At 45.9% G+C, this 19,064-nt stretch overlaps 2 protein-coding genes across 2 annotated transcripts in view; one reads left to right on the top strand and one right to left on the bottom strand.

Moving 5' to 3' along the window:
* The window catches only part of CUL4A (cullin 4A), a 72,903-nt gene extending 68,800 nt beyond the window's left edge, over positions 1–4,103 (bottom strand). Inside the window, exons 1-2 of the mRNA XM_006851519.1 lie at positions 3,947–4,103; positions 1,774–1,889 (exon numbers count right to left, since the gene is read on the bottom strand). Of these exons, the coding sequence (XP_006851582.1) occupies positions 1,774–1,889; positions 3,947–4,103 (273 nt within the window). The remainder of the gene's footprint in view (positions 1–1,773; positions 1,890–3,946) is intronic.
* A 1,211-nt stretch (positions 4,104–5,314) lies between these two features.
* Positions 5,315–19,064, top strand: part of PCID2 (PCI domain containing 2) — a 42,201-nt gene continuing 28,451 nt past the window's right edge. The window contains exon 1 of the mRNA XM_006851518.1: positions 5,315–5,367. Within this exon, the coding sequence (XP_006851581.1) occupies positions 5,332–5,367 (36 nt within the window). The 5' untranslated portion in view covers positions 5,315–5,331. The remainder of the gene's footprint in view (positions 5,368–19,064) is intronic.

Below are 19,064 nucleotides of genomic sequence, written 5' to 3'. Positions count from 1 at the left end.
AGTTCAGATCCATCAGCCGCTCCTGAAAACGCTATCCAGAGTTCCTATGACTGGGAAGCAACTCGACAGCACACAGCAACAGCAATAAAGTGAAGGAAGCCAAGTGAACACAAATTCCATCAGATGAGACTCAGGACTGGTATAAACACAGTAAGACAGGGTCAAAGGCTTGGAGGCAGGGAGGCAACCAAATGCAAAGGGGGCTCAGGACACTTCTGGAGGATGGGACTATTCTAGATGTTGGCGGTGGTGATAGAGCTGTATGGTATGGTTCTTAGGTGCTATCAAGTTGGTTCCAACTCACCGCAGGCCTGCCTGTACAGGGCTCCCAAGGCCGTAAATCTTTATGGGAGTAGAAAACCTCAATTTTTTGCAGTGGAGTGGTGGATTCGAACTGCTGACCTTGGGATTAGCAGCAGCCCAATTCGTAATCCACACCACCAGGGCTCCTTATGCAACTGTACGAATTTGATAAAATTTATTAAAGTATGAATACTTGACGCAAATTTTTTTTACTATACGCAAATTATATCTAACAGCTGATTAAAAGGGCGGGCATATGTAAAGACACAGACAAAACCGTATGTGTACACATTCAGATGGCAATGCAGAGGTGATCTTAGCTTTCTTTGAAATTTTCAGAATTTTTATAATAAATCAATTATGGCATAATAAAAAAGGTAATTTTTAAAATGGAAGCATTTTTCATAGAAACAATTATGTGATACGATACCATTATCTAAAACGTAGCTAGTACTAGACTAGTTAATGAAAGTTATTCTGTAAAACAATCAGAAGAGAGTCAGATTGTAACGGAAATATTGAAACAGAATGTTCTTTTAGTGATTTTCCTTCCTTGAAAAACAGAACTTCATTACTTTATAAGAAACGAAATAAACTTTGTTTGCAGACCTTAATTTCAACAATCAATCACAAAACAGTGAAGCAAATAAAACCTTTAAAAAAGAATTTTATATGTAACATAAAGGAATACTAGTAATTTGCTACATATTTGGAAAATATTAAAGAATCCAGAAAAGATTAAAAGCCCAGTGACTGTAATGTTGTCATTGGTTAGTGCTGTGGAGTAGGTTCCAACTCACAGCAACCCTGTATAGGGTTTTCAAGGACAGGTTGGTGGGTTTGAGCCGCTGTCCTTGTGATTAGCGGTCCAGTGCTGATCCTACAGCACCACACAAGGACTTGCATTCCTGTAATAGGCTAACTAAAATACCTTTCTAGGTAGCTTAAACCTGAAAACAAAATAAAAATTCAACAAGACCTGATCAATTAAAACAGTTCAAGATACACTTTCTCAGGACCCCTGTTGTTCCTTTTTAAAAGTGAACATGTTGTTGTTAAGGGCCGTTGAGTCGGTTCTGAGGGTTCTGAGTCATCGTGGATTGGGGTTCCAAGAAGTGGCTGGTGGGTTTGAACCATCGGTCGTTACAGTTCAAATTGACTTTGTGGTTTACTGCATTACCCTGCAGCGCCACACCAGGACTCCACATGGTGAACACACTGAGATATTTTGGATTTACATTCTCTTCATTAGTGAGTCTCTTAAAATGAATGGCATAATCTATATCTTTATCAGGAATTGGAAGAGGTGCTTATTTAAATAACTATAAAAACAGCCAGGTAATTATAGTGACAGGAAGATGCCAACCTAATCAAGTTTTGAACTTCTCCAGGTGTATATAAATTCTAGATTTGTAATTCATGGAAATTCTCCGAAACTCTACCTTTTGTCAAAGGAAAAAACCAACTTACCTGGTAGAGCTCTTCCAAGTTGTATTTAATGGAAGTGCTAGTTTGTATGGCTTTCACGGCCTCGTGAAGTTTCTGCCATGTATCCTGAGTGTAATTATCAGGCAACTTCGGTCTGTCTGTGAATTCAGATAGAGAACCCGTGAGGAATGGCAGCCACCCAACACTCACCCGTCTTTAAAAACATCCTTCAAGTACTTAAAGGAGCTCTGGAAGCAAAGTGGGTCAGCAGTTCCAAACTACCAGCCAGCTGTTCCGCGGGAGAAAGATGAGGCGGTCTGCTCCCGTAAAGATTTAAAACCCTGTACAGGGTGGCTGAGTCAGAACTGACTCCACAGCACTTAACCACCACCCCAAGTACTTAAAGCACACATAGAAAAGACACAGAAATCAGGTTTTCTGTGTACTGCATACATTTCATGGGTTACAGACAACTTAACCATAATATTCCTGTTTCAAGATTTTCTACTGATATTTGTTGTTTTAAAGTGCCATTGAGTCGGTTCCTACCCATAGCAACCCTGTAGAGGGTTTCCAAGGAGTGATGGTGAGTTTGAACTAAACCTTGCAGTTCAAACCGACTTTACAATCTAGCGCATTAACCCACAGCGCCACACCAGGACTGATATTTAGATGGGATAAATATACACATAAACTTTTTATAAGTCTTAGTTGCCTGCAGTTGATACTAACCCAAACCCTACTAAAAATGTTTATAAAACACATAGGAATTAAGCTTGAATCAACTTTAAACTGAAATATGTTGTTGTTAAGCACCGTGGAGTCGATTCCGACTCATAGTGACCCTGTACGGGGTTTCCGAGGCTGTAAATCTTTACGGGAGCACAAAGCCTCATCTTTCTACCGCGGAACAGCTGGTAGTTTCAAACTGCTGACCGTGTGGTTAGCAGCCCGATTCGTAATCACTAAGCTACCAGAGCATCAAAATGGCTTACTTTGAGATACTAGTATAACGCTCGTACGAGGTGGAGGAAGTAACAAAAATTAGTGTAAAGAGCTTCTGTGTTGCTACTTAGCCTGGTTCAGGGGTGCCGATCAAGGTATCCTATTGACTGGTTCTAATTTATTATTTTTCTGTCAACTGCATGGAGTAACGAAACAGAACGTGACACACAGTAACTCACAGCATCAATCTCCAATGATTTATATATCACACTTAATGGTTAACCCTTATTTTTGTGTGGCTTTAGGCGCTGAGTCGTGGCTATCAGGAGGACAAAATGCCGACTCATTGGGCCTCTTTGTACCCTACGGATTAAATCCATTAATTTATAGGCTTCCATAAATTAATGGATTTATTCCGTAGGGTAGAAAGAGGCCCAATGAGTCGGGATTTTGTCCTCCAGATATCCCCAACTTAGAGGCTTCCATAAGGAGCTCTGGTAATGTAGTGGTTACGAATCCGGCTGTGAACCTCAAGGCCAGCAGTTCGAAACTACCAGCTGCTCCGCAGGAGACAGATGAGGCTTTCTGCTCCCGTGAAGATTTACAGCCTCGGAAACCCTGTTCAGGGTCGCTATGGGTCAGAACCGACTTGACGGCACTTAAAAACAACAACACAGGCTTCCATGGACTCCTATACAGGATCACTATGAGTCGGAAGGGACTCGATCGCACCTAACCACAACACAGTCTTCCGTAAGTCTTCCTCTAAAGCAAGAAAGGTGCACATGGTCCGAAAGTGCTGGACCAAAGTGATGTTCAACTTCGGAAGTGATTTCATGCACAAGCCCAGGCGAGAAAGTTAGCGAGCCACCTTCGGAAAGTGGCCTGAGAGACGGAGGGCTGCGCGGGATCGAGCCCAAAGTACTTTGGCAGCTCTCGGCTCCCCGCCTAGCCGTGTCCGGCGCCGGCGAGGTCGGCGTAGGTCAGCGCGGCGCGTGCACGGGGCGGGCGGCCCGCGCCCCTTCCCCATTGGCCGTCTCCGCTCCGACGTCCCGGCCGCGCGGCCCAACGCAGCCGCCTGGCCGGCGGGGGGCGCAGGAAGTGGCTCTCATCGCCCCTTCCTCTCGGGAGGAGCACGGCCGGCCCAGCGGGATGTGTGGGCTCATTCGCCTTGACCCCGCGGGTCCGTGTCCCGTCTTGTCCCGTCCTGTTTCGGCCCCGCCTCCCCTCCCCCACGGCCGTGTGCGATCGCCTGCCCGCCCGCACCTACCTCGGAAATTCTTGATCACTAATTTCTTGGAGCCGCTGCCGCCTCCGGGCTTCGTGGTGACGGCGGCGGCTGCTGCGAGGGAAGCAGGCTTCGTGAGGCCATTGGTGTGTCCCACGAGAGCCGAAAAGTTCCCCTTCTTGGGGGTTTCGTCTGCCATGTCTACTGCCGAGAAAACAAACCGGTGGCGGCCGCTCCGCCCCACCCCCACCCGGCCGGGCCCTCCTCCAGTGGCGGCCCGGGCCGCACCGCCTCCTCCCGGCCCGCCTCCTCCTCCGCCCCCTCGGGAGGCCGAGCTAGGCCTCGGGGTGAGCTGGGAGAGCGCTCCGGGAAGCCTGCGCCCGGCGGGGTGACCACTGCGGCCGGCCTGCTCTCCGCCCCCACCGGCTGCCTCAACTTTGCTGGGCCCGCCCTCTCTCCTCGGCCTGGCGTCTCGGGACTCCGCCTCGGGAAGGGGGACGGCGACTAAAAGGCTCCGGCCTCGCGCGCGGCCGCTGTGCTCCGAGCCCCGGCCCGGCCTTCCACGAGCTGACTCTCAACCGCCACCTCGTTCGCCCTTGCTATTGTTCTCTGGTCCCTGCTCTGCCGTCGCCCACCCCCATGGCTCAGGTGCCCTCCACTCGGGGCCGACTTTTAATGTCTGTCTCTATCTCGATCGGTGTTACTAGGTGTGGCACTGTGCTTGCGGAAGCAGGGGCCCTGGAGCCGCCACACTTCCGAGACCCTCGCAAAGCTCCGCGTGCTGGGCTGCTGGGGTCAAGCTCCTAGCGGGAGGGACACTGGCCACTCCCACCGCGCGTGCGCGGGCCCCAGGCGCCCAAGTACCAGGTGCGGGGAGTGGACGTGGGAATCGGAGCGTTTATACATGCGACCGTGTCATCAACTGTTGCATGTATTTTTTTTTTTTTTAAATACAAGAACGGGATAGTAGAGCGACATCTATTATTCCATGAGATGGTTCTCCACGAAATCCCCAACCTCAGCTCCCATGAGACTGCCCATGATGACCCCTCTCCAATCTGTGAACCAGTGCATTCCGGATGCAACCAAATAAAAAACTGAGAACCTGAGGAAGCTTCCTAGCTGAGAAGTGATAAGGGAAATGACAGCAGAAAGACATCTCAGCCTTCCTCAGCCCATTTTATTCCGCGCGCTCCCGCGACCGGGGCCCCGCAACCCTAACGCGTTGACAAGCGAGCCGCGGAGTTGGGGTTCCAGCGGGAATTCCGCCTCCCTAGCGAATAGCAAAATGAGGGCGTGGCCAGACCCGGGGGAGCGTTGCGCGCGGAGCTGAGCCACCGGGCCGGAAGTGACGTCGTGCGCAGACGGAAGTGGGAGCCCCGTTGGTGTCGCTGGAGACCTAGCGGTGGAGCTGGCCGTGTACCGCCATGGCGCACATCACCATTAACCAGTATTTGCAGCAGGTAAATTCTCTGGGGAAGGACCTGTGGCAGTACTTGGGTGGTTGGCCTTTCGGCCTGGGCCACAGTTGAGTTTCATGTTTTACTCGGTTACTGTTTCTGCTCCTTTCACCGACCGAGGTCAATGGCTGGGCAGTAGTAACTTGCGTCTTCCGAAAGGCTTTGAAAGCAGGAGGCGAGCGTCGACGGGCTTAGCAGTCAGGCCACACGGCAGCCGGACACGTCGCCACTGTCTGCCACCGTGTCAGCGTCTGCAGGCTCGGACTCAGCGCTGGCTTAAGTGGACGACGTTGTGATTGGGGGAATGCTGCACGGAACCGCACGGTCAGGGCGGCGCGGGGGCCGGAGAGGCGCTGGAGCCGTCTCCCAGGGTCTTGTTTCCGATAGGAACTGGTGGATTTGAGGTGGATAGAGATGGAGCTAGCAACTGTGAGGCTAGCAGAGCCCGGGGCCGTGCTGTAAGACAAGCACCGGACTGCTACCCGCAAGTTCTGTGCCTCCAATCTCCCAGCCGCTCCCCGGACACCCAGCACAGAAGCGACTCGGCGGCCTACAGCAACAGTGCTAACTAATATTGCCGGAGGAGAAAGGCTCACCTTTCTCCCGCCGAGCGGCTGCTGGGCTTGAACCACCAGCCTTGTGGTTCTGCAATCTATCTATTACTTATCCTACAGAGCCGCCGCCCACCAGGGCCCTGGCGGCGCAGCTTAAGCTCTCGGCTGTCAAACGAAGGGCTGGCAGTTCAAGTCCAACCAGCTAGTGTGAAAGAACTGGTGATCCTCGTCTGTAAGGATTGTTGTTGTTAAGTGCCGTCGAGTCTATTCTGACCCATGGCGAACCAGTTTAGGGTTCCCGAGGAGCAGCTGATGAGCTTGAACTGCCGACCTAGCTGTTCAAACCGACTTTGCTGTCCTGCGCATTAACCCACAGCAGCACACCAGGGCTCCCTGTAAGGATTGTTGTTAAGTGCCGTGGAGTTGGTTCCGACTCATAGTGACCCTATACAGGGGATCCGAGGCTGTAAATCTTTACGGGGGCAGAAAACCTCATCTTTCTCCCACCGAACAGCTGGTAGTTTTCAACCGCTGACCTTGAGATTAGCAGTCCGACTCGTAACCACTAGTTTAGAAAACCTTTGGGGCAGGCATGAGGTCGCTGTAAATTGTGGAGGTTTTAGGCACCTAAAACCAGCAACAACGTTTGTTTTCCGGGCTCAGCCCCATTAATGGCAGAAATATAGTTAAAATATAGATTTTTCTGGATTCAGAGTTCGCACTCTTTTCATGAAACAATGTTCATTATTTGACCTAGAATGGTGGTAGTAAGGCTAGGGAAGAGGGGGCTGGCATATAAGAACTATTTCAAGGAACTGTTAGTAAGGTTGTGTGTATTGAGAGAGAAGTCATACATGGATTCCCTGGTTTCTAATTGGAGCACCAGGTGAGTAGAACAGATTAGGGAAGGAAAATAGATTACGTTTTGGAAATGTTGCCTGTGAGGTGTTTGTTACCAGCCAGGTAAAGCTAGCTGACACTGGCAGTTGAATATAGTTTGACGTGATTGGGACCAGTAGTTCCGTTATTAGTTGAAAAAGTAGGTTAAAATGGTAATCGGGAGGAAAGCGGTAACACATTTCCTTTAATGCATAGTGATGCTATTGGACCTAATGGAGCTGCCCCTAGGGTTTCCAAGGCTGTGTATCTTTTTTGTTTTTCCAAACTTTTTCTTGGGATTTGAAAGAAAGTTTCCATTGGTTTTACCTTAAACAAATCCAAGACTTTGTTTCATTTCAATGCTCTCCTTCCAACAGCAGCTCTCCCACCTCCTCCTCCCTGCGGTTCCTGTCTCCATTCCAGCCACCTTCCATCCCTTGGTCACTTTGTTGTCGTTAGTGCTGTTGAGTCGGTTCTGACCCATAATGACCCTGTACAGGGTTTCCCAGGAGCAGCTGATGAGCTTGAACCACTGACCTTGTAGTTCAAATGGCTTTGCAGTCTGGCACATTAACCCACAGCGCAGGTAACTCTGGCCTCAGGTAAATGCTGTTTTGATGTTGAAGGGCTGGCCATTCTGTGGGGGACCATATGTCCCTAGTGCTGTTGTTCCCCCTGTGTACCCGTCTACTGTTTGCCTGAACATTGGGCCATGGGGGTGAGCTCCCTTCCAGACCTGAAGGCCAGTCCAGGACCAGAGTCTCAGGTTCCTCCAGTCTCTCTCTGATCAGTCAGCCGGGTCGTCTTCTTTCAAATATAATTTGAGTTTTTTTTTACGTTTGCTGCCACTCTGCCCAGGTTCTTTTTTTATGTTCACAGAAGGTGGTTGTTTCTTTAGAGCTTTATTCGTTGTGGCTCAAGAACACAAACTACTTCTCCTTCACACCGTTCTGTGTCCCAGGGGTGGGACCCATCTTGGCAGGAGTGCTTCTTGGGACCCAATCACAGGTTTACAAGCTTCTTATTGACGTCAGTCTGTGACTGTAAGACTGGCCAAGCAGATGACCCTCGGCAGCTCATTGACAGTTATCAGGAACGATTTGGAGTACTTGGTTAACCAGACTCATTAAGAAGCGGCCCACAGTATTGTCAGCTGACACCTTTCTGGACAGTTTACCCTCTGCGTACCGCTGCATCATGCTGAGGACGTCCTGGATGCGGGCTGACACCCCCCCCAAATAGCAGCTGGTAACTTGAGCGCCCGAGCACGCTGTTGGGGCTGAGACAGGTCTTTGCAGGCAGGTCACCTCAGATGCATTCGGTGTCATGATGAGCACATCTCACTGCCAGAGGCATCGGTAGCACCCCCCCACCCCCCACCCCCGTAGTCCTCCCAGGCCTCCCATTAAAGTGCGAGGCTGTGTCCTTGGTGGGTGGGGGAAATGGGCTTGGGGGCCTCTTGCCTCTAGTACTCGCAGCGACTGCCTGTAGCGAACCAACCCAGGATGAGCTTGTTTGCAGACACTTTGTTATGCAGCTCACGCATGTTCCTAGCAGATTCCATGTCAACAGTTAGCTCATCTTCCGATTCTTTGTGAGGCCCTGAAAGATGCTGGTATCTTCCACCACGTTCCCAACAGGGTCCTGAGCATTCCAGCAGCACTCTCAGTGTGCCACTCACAGCTGTCCACCAGGGAGAGTCAAGTGACTGGGTGCAGTCAGACCACGACGTCACCACAGAAGGGACCTGGGAGAGCTGGGCCTGCTGGTGGCAGCACGTGGTCTGCTGAGGCACCCCAAGGCCACGTTTGGACCTGCTGCTGAAGTTGGTTCTGAGGATAAGACAGGAGCTGGAGTCGCAGCCATTGTCTTTGTGTACAGTATGTTATGACAGTTGACTGTGGTGTCCCCGGAGCCCCCAGATCTAGCAATTTGTTGTTGTTGTTGTTAGGTGCCATCAAGTTGTTTCCGACCCATAGCGACCCTGTGAACAACGAAATACCTTCTGGTCCTGTGCCGTCCTCACGATGGCTGCTCTTGGCGCCCATTGCTGTTCCCACTGTGCCAGTCCAGCTCGCTGGGGTCCACTTTTTCTCTGACCCGCTTTCTCCAGGCACTGGTCCCTCCTGACAATATGTCCAAAGTATGAGAGACAAAGTCCAGTCGTCTTCTAAGGAATTTTCTGGCTGTACTTCTTCCAACATAGATTTGTGTGTTCTTCTGACAGTCCATGGTACTTTCAAAATTCTTTTCCAGCACCATAACTCAAATGCATCAGTTCTTTTATGGTCTTTCTTACTCATTTTCCAACTGTCACATGCATATGAAGCTTGAAAATACCATGGCTCGGGTTAGGTGCATGTTAATGTTCAAACTGCTTTGACATCTTTGCTGTTCACCGTTTTAAAGAGGTCTTGTTCAGCAGATTTCCCTAATGCAATACGTTGTTTGATTTCTTGACTGCTGCTTCCCTGAGTGTTGATAGTAGGTCCAAGCAAAATGAAGCCTTTAACAACTTCAATCTTTTCTGCATTTATCATGATGTTGTTTATTGGTCCTGTGGTGAGGATTCTTTCCATTTAGGTACAATCCGAATCGAAGGCTGTGATATCTGAGCTTCATCAGTAAGTATTTTAAGTCCTCTTTTCGTTTTTAGCAAACAAGGTTATATCATATCACAGACTGTTAATGAGCCTTCCTCCAATCCTGATGCCATGTTTTTCATATAATCCAACTTCTCGGATTATTTGCTCAGCGTACAGGTGGAATAAGTAAGGTGAAAGAAAACAACCTTTGCACACACCTTTCCTGATTTTAAACCACTCAGTGTCCCCTTGTTCTGTTCCAATGACTGCCTCTTGGACTATATACAGGTTTCTGATGAGCCCAGTGAAGTGATCCGGAACATTTATTCTCTGCAATGTTGTCAGTAGTTTCTCATTATCCACAACAGTGCAAAGTCACTAAGGCACAGGTAAACATCTTTCTGGTATTCTAAGCTTTCAGCTAAGATCCATCTGACATCAGCAGTGTCCATGTCCTCATCTGAATCTGGCTTGGTCCTCTGCCAATGCACTGTAACAGCCATTTTTAAATTGCTTTTAGCAGTATTTTACTTGTATGTGATATTAAGGATCTTGTCTGATGATTTCTGCATTCTGTAGGGTCACCTTTCTTTGGAATGGTCAGTTGGCCAGGTAGTTGTTTTCCAAATGTCTTGGCATAGGTGAGTGAGTGCCTCCAGTGCTGCATCCGTTTGTTGAAAGACTGCCGTTTGTCCTCTGTCAGGACCTGGTGCCTCACTCTTTGCCAATTCTTTCAGTGCACCTTGGACTTCTGCCTTCAGGACCATTGGTTCTTGATTATATGCAACCTCTTGAAATGGTTCAACGGTAGCCATTTCTTTTTGGTGCAGTGATTCTATGTATTCTTTCCATCTTCTTTGAATGCTTTTTTGCATCATTTAGTATTTTGCCCGAATAATCCTTCAATATGAGGATGATTTTTTCTGCTCCCATAAAGATTTACTGCCTTGGAAACCCTGTACAGGGTCGCTATGAGTTGGAACCGACTCCACGGCACATAACAGCAAGAATTGCAAGTTGAGGCTTGAATTTTTTTCCTCAGTTCTTTCAGCTTAAGAAATGCTGAGTTTGTTCTTCCCTTTCGTTTTCTAACTCCAGATCTGTGCACATTTCGTTACAATATTTGACTTTGCCTTCTTGAGCTGCCCTTGTGGCAACGAACAGCAACAATTCAGTTCTGGTACCTCCTCATTTCTTCCATTTGCTTTAGCAGAAACCCTGCACAGGGTCACTATGAGTCAGAACTGACTCGACCGCACTTAACAGCAACAAGAATCTTGGCAGCTACCATTTTCCAGTATCAGCCTATTTAAAGTTGAACATGGTTTTATTCAACTTTTATAATTTTGTTACCCACACCTAATCCTAGTCTTTTTCTTCAAAAACTCACCTTTAAAAAATACACAGCTTTGTTTGCAGAAAAACACCAGCTTCCTTTTTGCCTTCCTATTTCGCTGGTGTCCTTAAAGTGTAGAGTTACCCTAACCTGGACAACGAGTCCTGGTTTGGCACTGTAGGACAAACTGTATCAGAAGATCAGTTTGAACCCCAAGTTCGTTGGTACAAACTCACCAACTGCTCCTCATAAACCCTCTGTGGGGTTGGTATGACTCGGAAACATCTCAATAGCACTTAACAACACTAACAACATGTACAAATGGCAAAATCGTGTTTGAGGATAAAGACTTCTGAATCCGAGTCTACATACAAGTCAGCTGGCAAATCTTTGAGAGTGTGTGAGAGTCAAACCTACTGGTTGTAAGTTGCCATCACGCCTTGGGCATCAGCCACTGTATTTTCCATCAGCTAATGTTTGGAGAGAGTCATTTATACCATTAAGTTAGTTAGGGTGAGGTTGGTAAGAGAGCTTCTACTGTGTAAGAGTCTTCAGCTCAATTGACAGATTTGTGTTAAAGATAAAAGTCTTCAGAATCTTTGATGAACAGATGGTGGAAAAGACAGGCAGAGGGGTGGGATGGCCCGGGAGCAGAGAGGAGAGTGTATGAGGAAGTAGGTCCAGGATGGATGGAACTCCATGAAGGTGTCGTGCCTCTTGACCAAAGGCTGAGGAATGTGCAACCTTGAAAAGTCTAGTCTTCCTTCTCATTCTGATGGAGAAAAGCATGGTACTTAAATTCTGTGTATTAACTGATTCTTGACTATTTTGAAAAATAGGTGCTATTTGGATCTGCTGATAAGAGAACGGCAGTGTGTTGTACCTACACTTTGTAACACAGGTTCGGATTTGTTGTGCAGGAACATGACCCGTTCATCAGTGCCAGGAACTTGGGGGAAATCACTGGTTCCTCTTTAGTTCCTAAAAAAGATGTTCCTCTACTCTTGTTAAGTGTAGCTTCTAAGTCTCTTCCATATTCCTCCCTTCTTTATCTGTTACCTAAGCTGCTTTAGTATTTAATTTCATTTACCTGATTTTTATCTGTTGCGGCTACGTTGGCTCTTTTAAATGAAGCACAGCTGAAAGAAGAGAGCACCACCTTTAAAGACTGTAAAATTTCACCTCAAATCCCACCACCATTTTTACTACTGGGATTTTTAGACGTTATCTTAACTCCTTTGAACTTCCATTTACATGTGGGATTAGTTGAGAATTAAATAAGGCCACACTGTGCAGTGCCTGAACACTATATATGTGTAGTAAGTTGTCTTTGTTTTACTTTATTAGAAAATTTTTACACATCTGCCTCTTATTTTAGAGTTCATTGTCTATTTCCTTATGGGAAAAGTTCGACAGATCTTAGGATATCATATAGTGTGTGCTTACCTGTGTAGCATTATCACTTAACACTGCTTCACCTGTCTGCTATGCTAACCATAAAGGTTTATTTGACGTTTGCGGAATGTAAATGGTTGGTTGGTTTTTCTTGCTGTTTTCCTTCCTTTCTTTTTTGGTAAAATATGCATAGTTAAAATTTATTATTTAACCATTAATAATGTTGTTCAACCGTAACCACTATCTAGTTCTAGAACTTTTCATCACCTCAAAAAGGTGTCCCTTTACCCATTCATTGGAGTCCTGGTGATAAGCCCTAGTCCACAAGGTCAGTTCAAACCAACAAGGTTGGCCGTGCAAACCCACCAGCCACTTCTTGGATCTTGGAAACTTTATATAGGTGTGCTGTGAGTTGGAACCGACTCCACGGCACATAACAACAACAATAACAGTCTCTTAAGTAGCTACCCCCCTGTTCCCTCCTTCCCTCAGCCCCTTACAACTACTAATCTGCTCTGTTTATATGGATTTGCCTGTTTGGGGTATTTCATCTGTGTCCATGGAACCGTAATATGCAGCCTTTTCTGTCTGGTCTCCTTTACTTTAGCTGAACGTTTTCAAGTGGACAGCCCTGCTGGCCAGTGTTGAGCCTCTAACCGAAAGGTTGACAGTTGGAACTTGCTGCTCCTGGGCAGAGAGCAGAGGCAGTCGACTTCTGTAAATACAGTAACAAGAAATTTTGGATCAAGGAACCCAAGACCCGTTGCCATGGAGTTGATTCTGACTGGTAACATCCCTGTGGACCAGAGTAGCCCTGCCCTGTATGGTTTCCAAGGCTGTAGTGTGAGCCCTGGACTGCGAAGCCCAGGGTCAGTGGTGGGAGCCCACCAGCTGCTCCCCGGGAGAAAGATGGGGCGCTGCTCCTACAAAGATTTTCTGCCTCACATCCTCTGCATGGTCGCTGTGAGTCGGAAGCAACTTGATGGCACTTAACACCAATACATCTTTACGGCAGCAGATTGCCACGTCTCTCTCCCATGGAACAAACTGCTGACCTTTTTGTTAACAGCTGAGCGCTTAACCATTGTGCCACCAGGGTTCCTTGTGGACCAAGGAAGTACTGCGTAAAAGTCTGAGCATGGTAGTTGTTGTTGTTTGTTGTTATGTGCCGTGGAGTCGATTCCTACTCAGCGACCTTGTACAGGGTTCCCGAGGCTGTAAATCTTTACGGGAGCAGAAAGCCTCCTTGTTATCTTGCAGAACCATTCGTGGGTTAGAACTGCTGACATTGTGGTTTGCAGGTCAGCGCCTAACCCACAGAGCCACCAGGGCCCCTTACTACTTAATATGTCTTTGAGTGTCATCTGTTGGGACTCACAGCGACCTTGTATATAGGGTTTTCAAGAAGTGGCTGCTGGGTTTGAACTACTGACCTTAAAGTTCGCAGTCCAGTGTTTATTGTACATCGCCTCACCAGGACTCCTTAGTACTTAATGTTGTGAAATGCTGTCAAGTTGGTTCTGACTCTTAGGGACCTCATATAGGAGTTTCTAAGTGGCAAATCTTTATGGGAGCAGAAATCCTCGTGTTTCTCCGTTGGAGTGATTGGTGGACTCAAACCACTGACCTTGGGATTTGCAGTCTAGTGCTTAACCTACAGAGCCACCACACACTTAGAACTTAATGTGGTGGTGGTCCTGGTGGTGGGGTATGCCACTGAGTTGGTTCCCGCTCATAGTAACCCTGTATTGGGTTTCCAAGGCTTTCCCAGGAGCAGAAAGCCTATCTTTCTCCTGCAGAGCTGCTGGTGGATCCGAACTGCTGACCTTGAAGTTGGCAGTCCACTATGTAACTCATTGTGTTACCAGAGCTCCTTAGTACTTAATATGTTATTGTGGTAAAGTGTCCCTGAAGTCAATCCCATTCATAGCAACCCTGTATAGGGTTTCTGTGGAGTACTGGTGAGTTCAACCCACTGACCTTGGGGTTCCAACCAACCTTGCAGTTCAGTGCATTATCCTGCCTCGCTGTACCAGGACTCCAGTACTTGTTGTTAAGTCCCTGTGGATAGGGTTTCTTAGGAGTAGCAAGTGGGTTTGAACGCCACCCACCCTGTGTATTGCAGTCCAGTGCTTATCCGACAGTGCCACACCAGGACTCCTGGGAATGTATAGAGCACAGTATTTAATGGTGCTGGTAGAAATGTAGGCATACTACTGAAAATGCGATGGATCCTGTTTTTGCTGTCAAAGACAGCTACAGTTATTAATAAAGTTAGAATACATTGTTATTTTTAAGTGCCATCAAGGCAATTCTTTCCGACTCATAGCAACTCTGTGTAGGATTTCCGAGGAGTGGCTGGTGGGTTTGAACCGCCTGTGAGGGAGGCCAAAGTAACATTCTATACTGATGGGATGCGGGGACAGATACAGGTGTGACCACTAATTCCATGTCCCAAAGGTGGAGTTGTGGTGTGGTGCTGTAGGCTAATGGGCTGGACTGTAAGGTCGGCGGTTCAAGCTCATCAGCTGCTCCTCGTAAACCCTGTACAGGGTCACTATGAGTCAAAACCTACACAATGGCACTTACAACAAGATGAAGGCAGGGAGCCCGGATGGCACAGTGTTTAAGTGCTTTATTGCCAGCCGAGAGGTTGGTGGTTTGAACCCACTAGCTCCTCTGAGGGACACAAGTCCTGGTAATGTTCTCTGATAAAGCTCACAGCCTGTGCTAACCCATGGATATAATAAAGCATGTTGTCAAAGTGCTCTCGAGTCAGTTCTGCCTCAGTGACCCTGTGTAGGGTTTCTGGAGCAGAAAGCCTTATGCTACTTCTTGGAGCAGCTGGTGGGCTCATACCACCGACCTTGTGGTTTGAGTAGCGTCGTGGTTATGAATCGGGCTGCGAGCTGCAAGGTCAGCAGTTTGAAACTACCAGCTGTTCCGCAGGAGAAAGATGAGGCTTTCTTCTCCCCTAAAGATTTCCAGCCTCAGAAACCATGTACAGGGTTGCTATGAGTCGGAACCGACTCCACGGCACATCACAGTTATCCTTGTAAGGCAAAGTACAGGAAGCAAAGTCATTAACCTTTGTTAACCATAACCAAACACTTTTTGAGTTCTGGCTTAGCTTTTTTTAGGACTATGGTCTCCGGGGACATCTACATCAATCATGTTATTTTTGTGTGCTGTAGAGTCAGTTCCGACTCTACAGTTCCTGTAAGGACTGACAGTATCAGGAGTAGTCCCATGTACCCAGGAGGTATCAGTACCCAGGAGCAGTCCCGTGTCATGGAGGGTCCCTGTGAGTTGAGATTGAGGCAGTGCAGTAGGTTTTAACAGTGAAGTGGTATTCACAATGATACATGGTTTTATTCATAATGATAAGTGGCAGCCAAAAGCTGTACAGTGCTAAACCATCAGTGACCCTTGATCGTCAGCACACAGCCCCTCTCCCTCTCTGGGTCTAGAGTTCCCAGCGACTCCATCTCTCCACATCATCATCTCTGCTTTTTCTGTTTTTGAATTCTAATTTTATAGCATTGTGATCTGAAAAAATGCTTTGCAGTATTTAGATGTTTTAAAATTTACTGAGATTTGCTTTGTGGCCTGTTCTAGAGAATGTTCCCTGTGCACTGGAGAAGAATGTATATTGTGTTCTTGTTGGGTTGAGTGTTCTGCATGTCTTTTGAGGTCACACTTCTGTGTCTTTGTTGTGTCCTTTCTAGTTGTTTTGTCTTCATCAAAAGTGGTGTATTAAAATCTCCTGTCTGTTTCTTCCTCCAGTTGTGTTACAGTTTGATTTGTGTATTTTGAGGCTCTTTCATTGGGGCTTAGATGTTTACTATGGTTATGTCCTCTTAATAATGAGATAATGCCCTATTTTGTCTCATCCTGGGTTTTGCCGTAAAGTCTGTTTTATCAGAGATTCAAATTGCCACTCCTGCTCATTTTTTTTTTTTTTTTTAAATTTAAGGTTTTTATTGTGGATTGAGTGAAAGTTTACAGGGCACATCATCAGTTTCACATTCAACAATTCATATAACTTGTTTCATTACATTGATTATAATCCCCTCCATATACCATCAGTTAAAAGTATTTCTCTTTATCCACTTTAGCTTTTTTTTAAAAAACACACAAACAAAAAAACCCACTCAGGCATATATAATAAATTACATCTCCAAAGGGCACATTCTGCAAGTCTGCTCCTGGCCACCAGTTCTTAGTCCTTCTCTTCTTAGTTGATGAATCTAGAGTCCTCCATGCCCTCATCTCTACCTCCATCTCTGGTGCTGCTGCTTCTCTGGATAAGGTCCCACATTCTATTTGTGTGTTCCTCTCTTGATGGTCCTAGGGTCCTCTGTTTCTGGACTGTAAGATTAATCACTCCTCCTGCTCATTTTTTATTTCCATTAACGTGATATATTTTTTTCCATACTTTGATTTTTAGTCTATTTCTGTTTTGTATGTAAGATGTGCCTCTGGTAAGCAGCATGTTGAAGGATCCTGTTTTCTTATCCATTCTGCAGCTTTCCTCTCTTGACTGGTTCATTTAATCCATTTACATTAAATGTAATGAATGATAGGTCGGAATTGATTTAATCCATTCAATGGAACGAAGTAGGTCAGAGTTGATGTAATCCATTCAGTGTTCCGAACGATAGATTGGAGTTGATGTAATCCATTCAATGGAATGAATGAGAGGTTGGAATTGATTGCTGTCATTTTGTGGTTTTGGGGATGCTGCTCGTGTCTGTGTTCCATATAATTTTCTGCCCTGAGTTCATTTTGTTTGTGGGTTTGCTTTCCATTTTCTTCGTTTTTGTTGTGTTAATGTCTACTAAATCTTTCTGTTTGTCCTATTTTGTATTTTGATGTGAAGGTATATATATTCATTTGCTTTGAGGTTACCCTGTCATTTATTGTTTTTCCCATGTCAAACAGTCTGGTTTTTTCTTGAAAATTATTTGACTTGCTTGCCATTTGGAAGTTCTGTAGCTACACTGTTCACTCCTTTTGCTTTGTAGGTGACTTCATTATAAATTGATATCTCTGGTTCCCTATGTTAGGTCTTAGAGGTTTGTTTTACTTTAAATATTTCCTGGCCGGTGTTATCATGATTGTTAATTTCAGGTTGTTGTCTATTGTTTTATTCCAAAGAGCATCCTTCAATTTTGTTTTTGTTTTTCAAAGCTGGTCTTGTTAATACCAATTCCTTTAATTTCTGTTTTCCTGGAAATGTCCTAATTTCACCATCCTGTTTGAGGGGCAGGTTTGCTGGGTATATGGTTCTTGGTTGGCAGGTTTTTTCTTTCACAGTTTTCTATATGTCATCCCATTGCCTTCTTACCTACATGGTTTCTTCTAGAAATCAGAGCTTAGTCTTCTTGGTTCTCCTTTTAGGTAATGTTTTTGTTTTTCCCAAGTTGCTCTCAGGATTCTTTCCTTGTCATTGATTTTGAAAAGTTTGATATGTCTTGGCAATTTTCTTTTGGGATCTGTCCTATTAGGGGTTCCTGCAGCTTTCTAGTTTGCTTATCTTCTTGTCTTTCATGATGTTAAGGATGTTATCTTCCAACTCTGACAATTTTCTGTTTCTCTCTCTCTTTCTGTTCTGGAATTCTGAAACCTCCCCCCCTAGTATTGAGAGATTTATCTGCTAGCTCTCTAATTCCTTTCCTTGGAATCTAGTCCTTTGCCCTTTCAGTATATTGTCCATTTCTGAAATTTTAGTATGAACCTTCTGGATTTTTAATCGCAGCTTTTGGATGGTTTTAAGTTTGCATTTACTTTGTCTTTTTGTTCTTGTAATGTTGTCCTGAATTCTTGTAAAGTTTTTCCTGTTCTCCTTGATCTTTCTGTCAGTCCTCTCAAGGTATCTTTTTTTTTTCCAATACCATTACCTTTTCTTTCTCAGAAATGTTTTCTAGCTCTGCGTCTTGGTCTTTGGTTCATTCCATTTTCTCTCATTCCTTTGTGTGAGCCAAAATTGCCTGTTGTTTTCCGTTCATTGTGGTTGTGGTGTTGTCACATTTAATTGATGATTTTATGTTGACCTGTTCTTGGGCTCTCATCAACTGTCTCCTGTGGATATGGTTAGAGATGGAAGCTTTCTGCTCCAGTAAAGATTTACAGCCTTGGAATGGGAGCATTGTACCCATTCTTCCTTGGTGCACCTCAGTTAAGATGTGGTTGGCTGGTGCTGACTGCTGTCTATCACTGATCAGATGGTACAGGAGCTGGTATTGGCTCTTTCCCAGTGGGTAGAGCTGCAGAGGGCATGGTGGGGGCTGGGCTCTTTGGACATGGTTAGAAAAGGGGAGAACCCTGCCCCCTGTCACACACACAGAAGGAAGACAGAATAAACAAGCAAGCAACCAACTGTAAACAGAAAAAATAACAAAGGGGACAATAATTGAAAACAGGCAAGGACCAGCAAAAGCAAATATTATAATTAAAAAGAGAAAAGAGGGACAGGAAAGTAGAGCTATAGACGTGAAAATAAAGAGAATAAATAAAAACACAAATAACCCTTAGGAAAACCAGGGGGAGGGAAGATGAAAAGAGAAAGAGAGTAGAGAATAGAAAAGAAAGATGAAAGAGAAAGAAAAAAGAAGAGGAGGGCTAATGAGAGAAAAGAGGGAAACCCAGAAGTGGAGCTGTTGTTGTTGTTGTTGTTATGTGTCGTGGAGTCGGTTCCGACTCATAGCGACCCTGAACTTGGTTTCTGAAGCTGTAAGTCTTTACGAGAGCAGAAAGTCTCATCTTTCTCCTGCGGAACAGCTGGGAGTCTTGAACTGCTGACTTTGAGGTTAGCAGTGCAATTCGTAAGCACTACGCTACCAGAGCTCCTTAAAACTGGAGCTAGACAGGCTAAAATTCAAGGGATGGAAAGAGAGGAAGAAGTAGAGAGCAAAGAAAAACAAACAAAAGTAATGAAGCAAGAAAAAG

The sequence above is a fragment of the Chrysochloris asiatica genome, unplaced genomic scaffold, assembly GCF_000296735.1.
Source record: "Chrysochloris asiatica unplaced genomic scaffold, ChrAsi1.0 scaffold00029, whole genome shotgun sequence".
NCBI lineage: Eukaryota > Metazoa > Chordata > Mammalia > Afrosoricida > Chrysochloridae > Chrysochloris > Chrysochloris asiatica.
The sequence above is the reverse complement of the archived record's forward strand: the minus strand, read 5'-3'. Positions and strand labels throughout refer to the sequence as shown.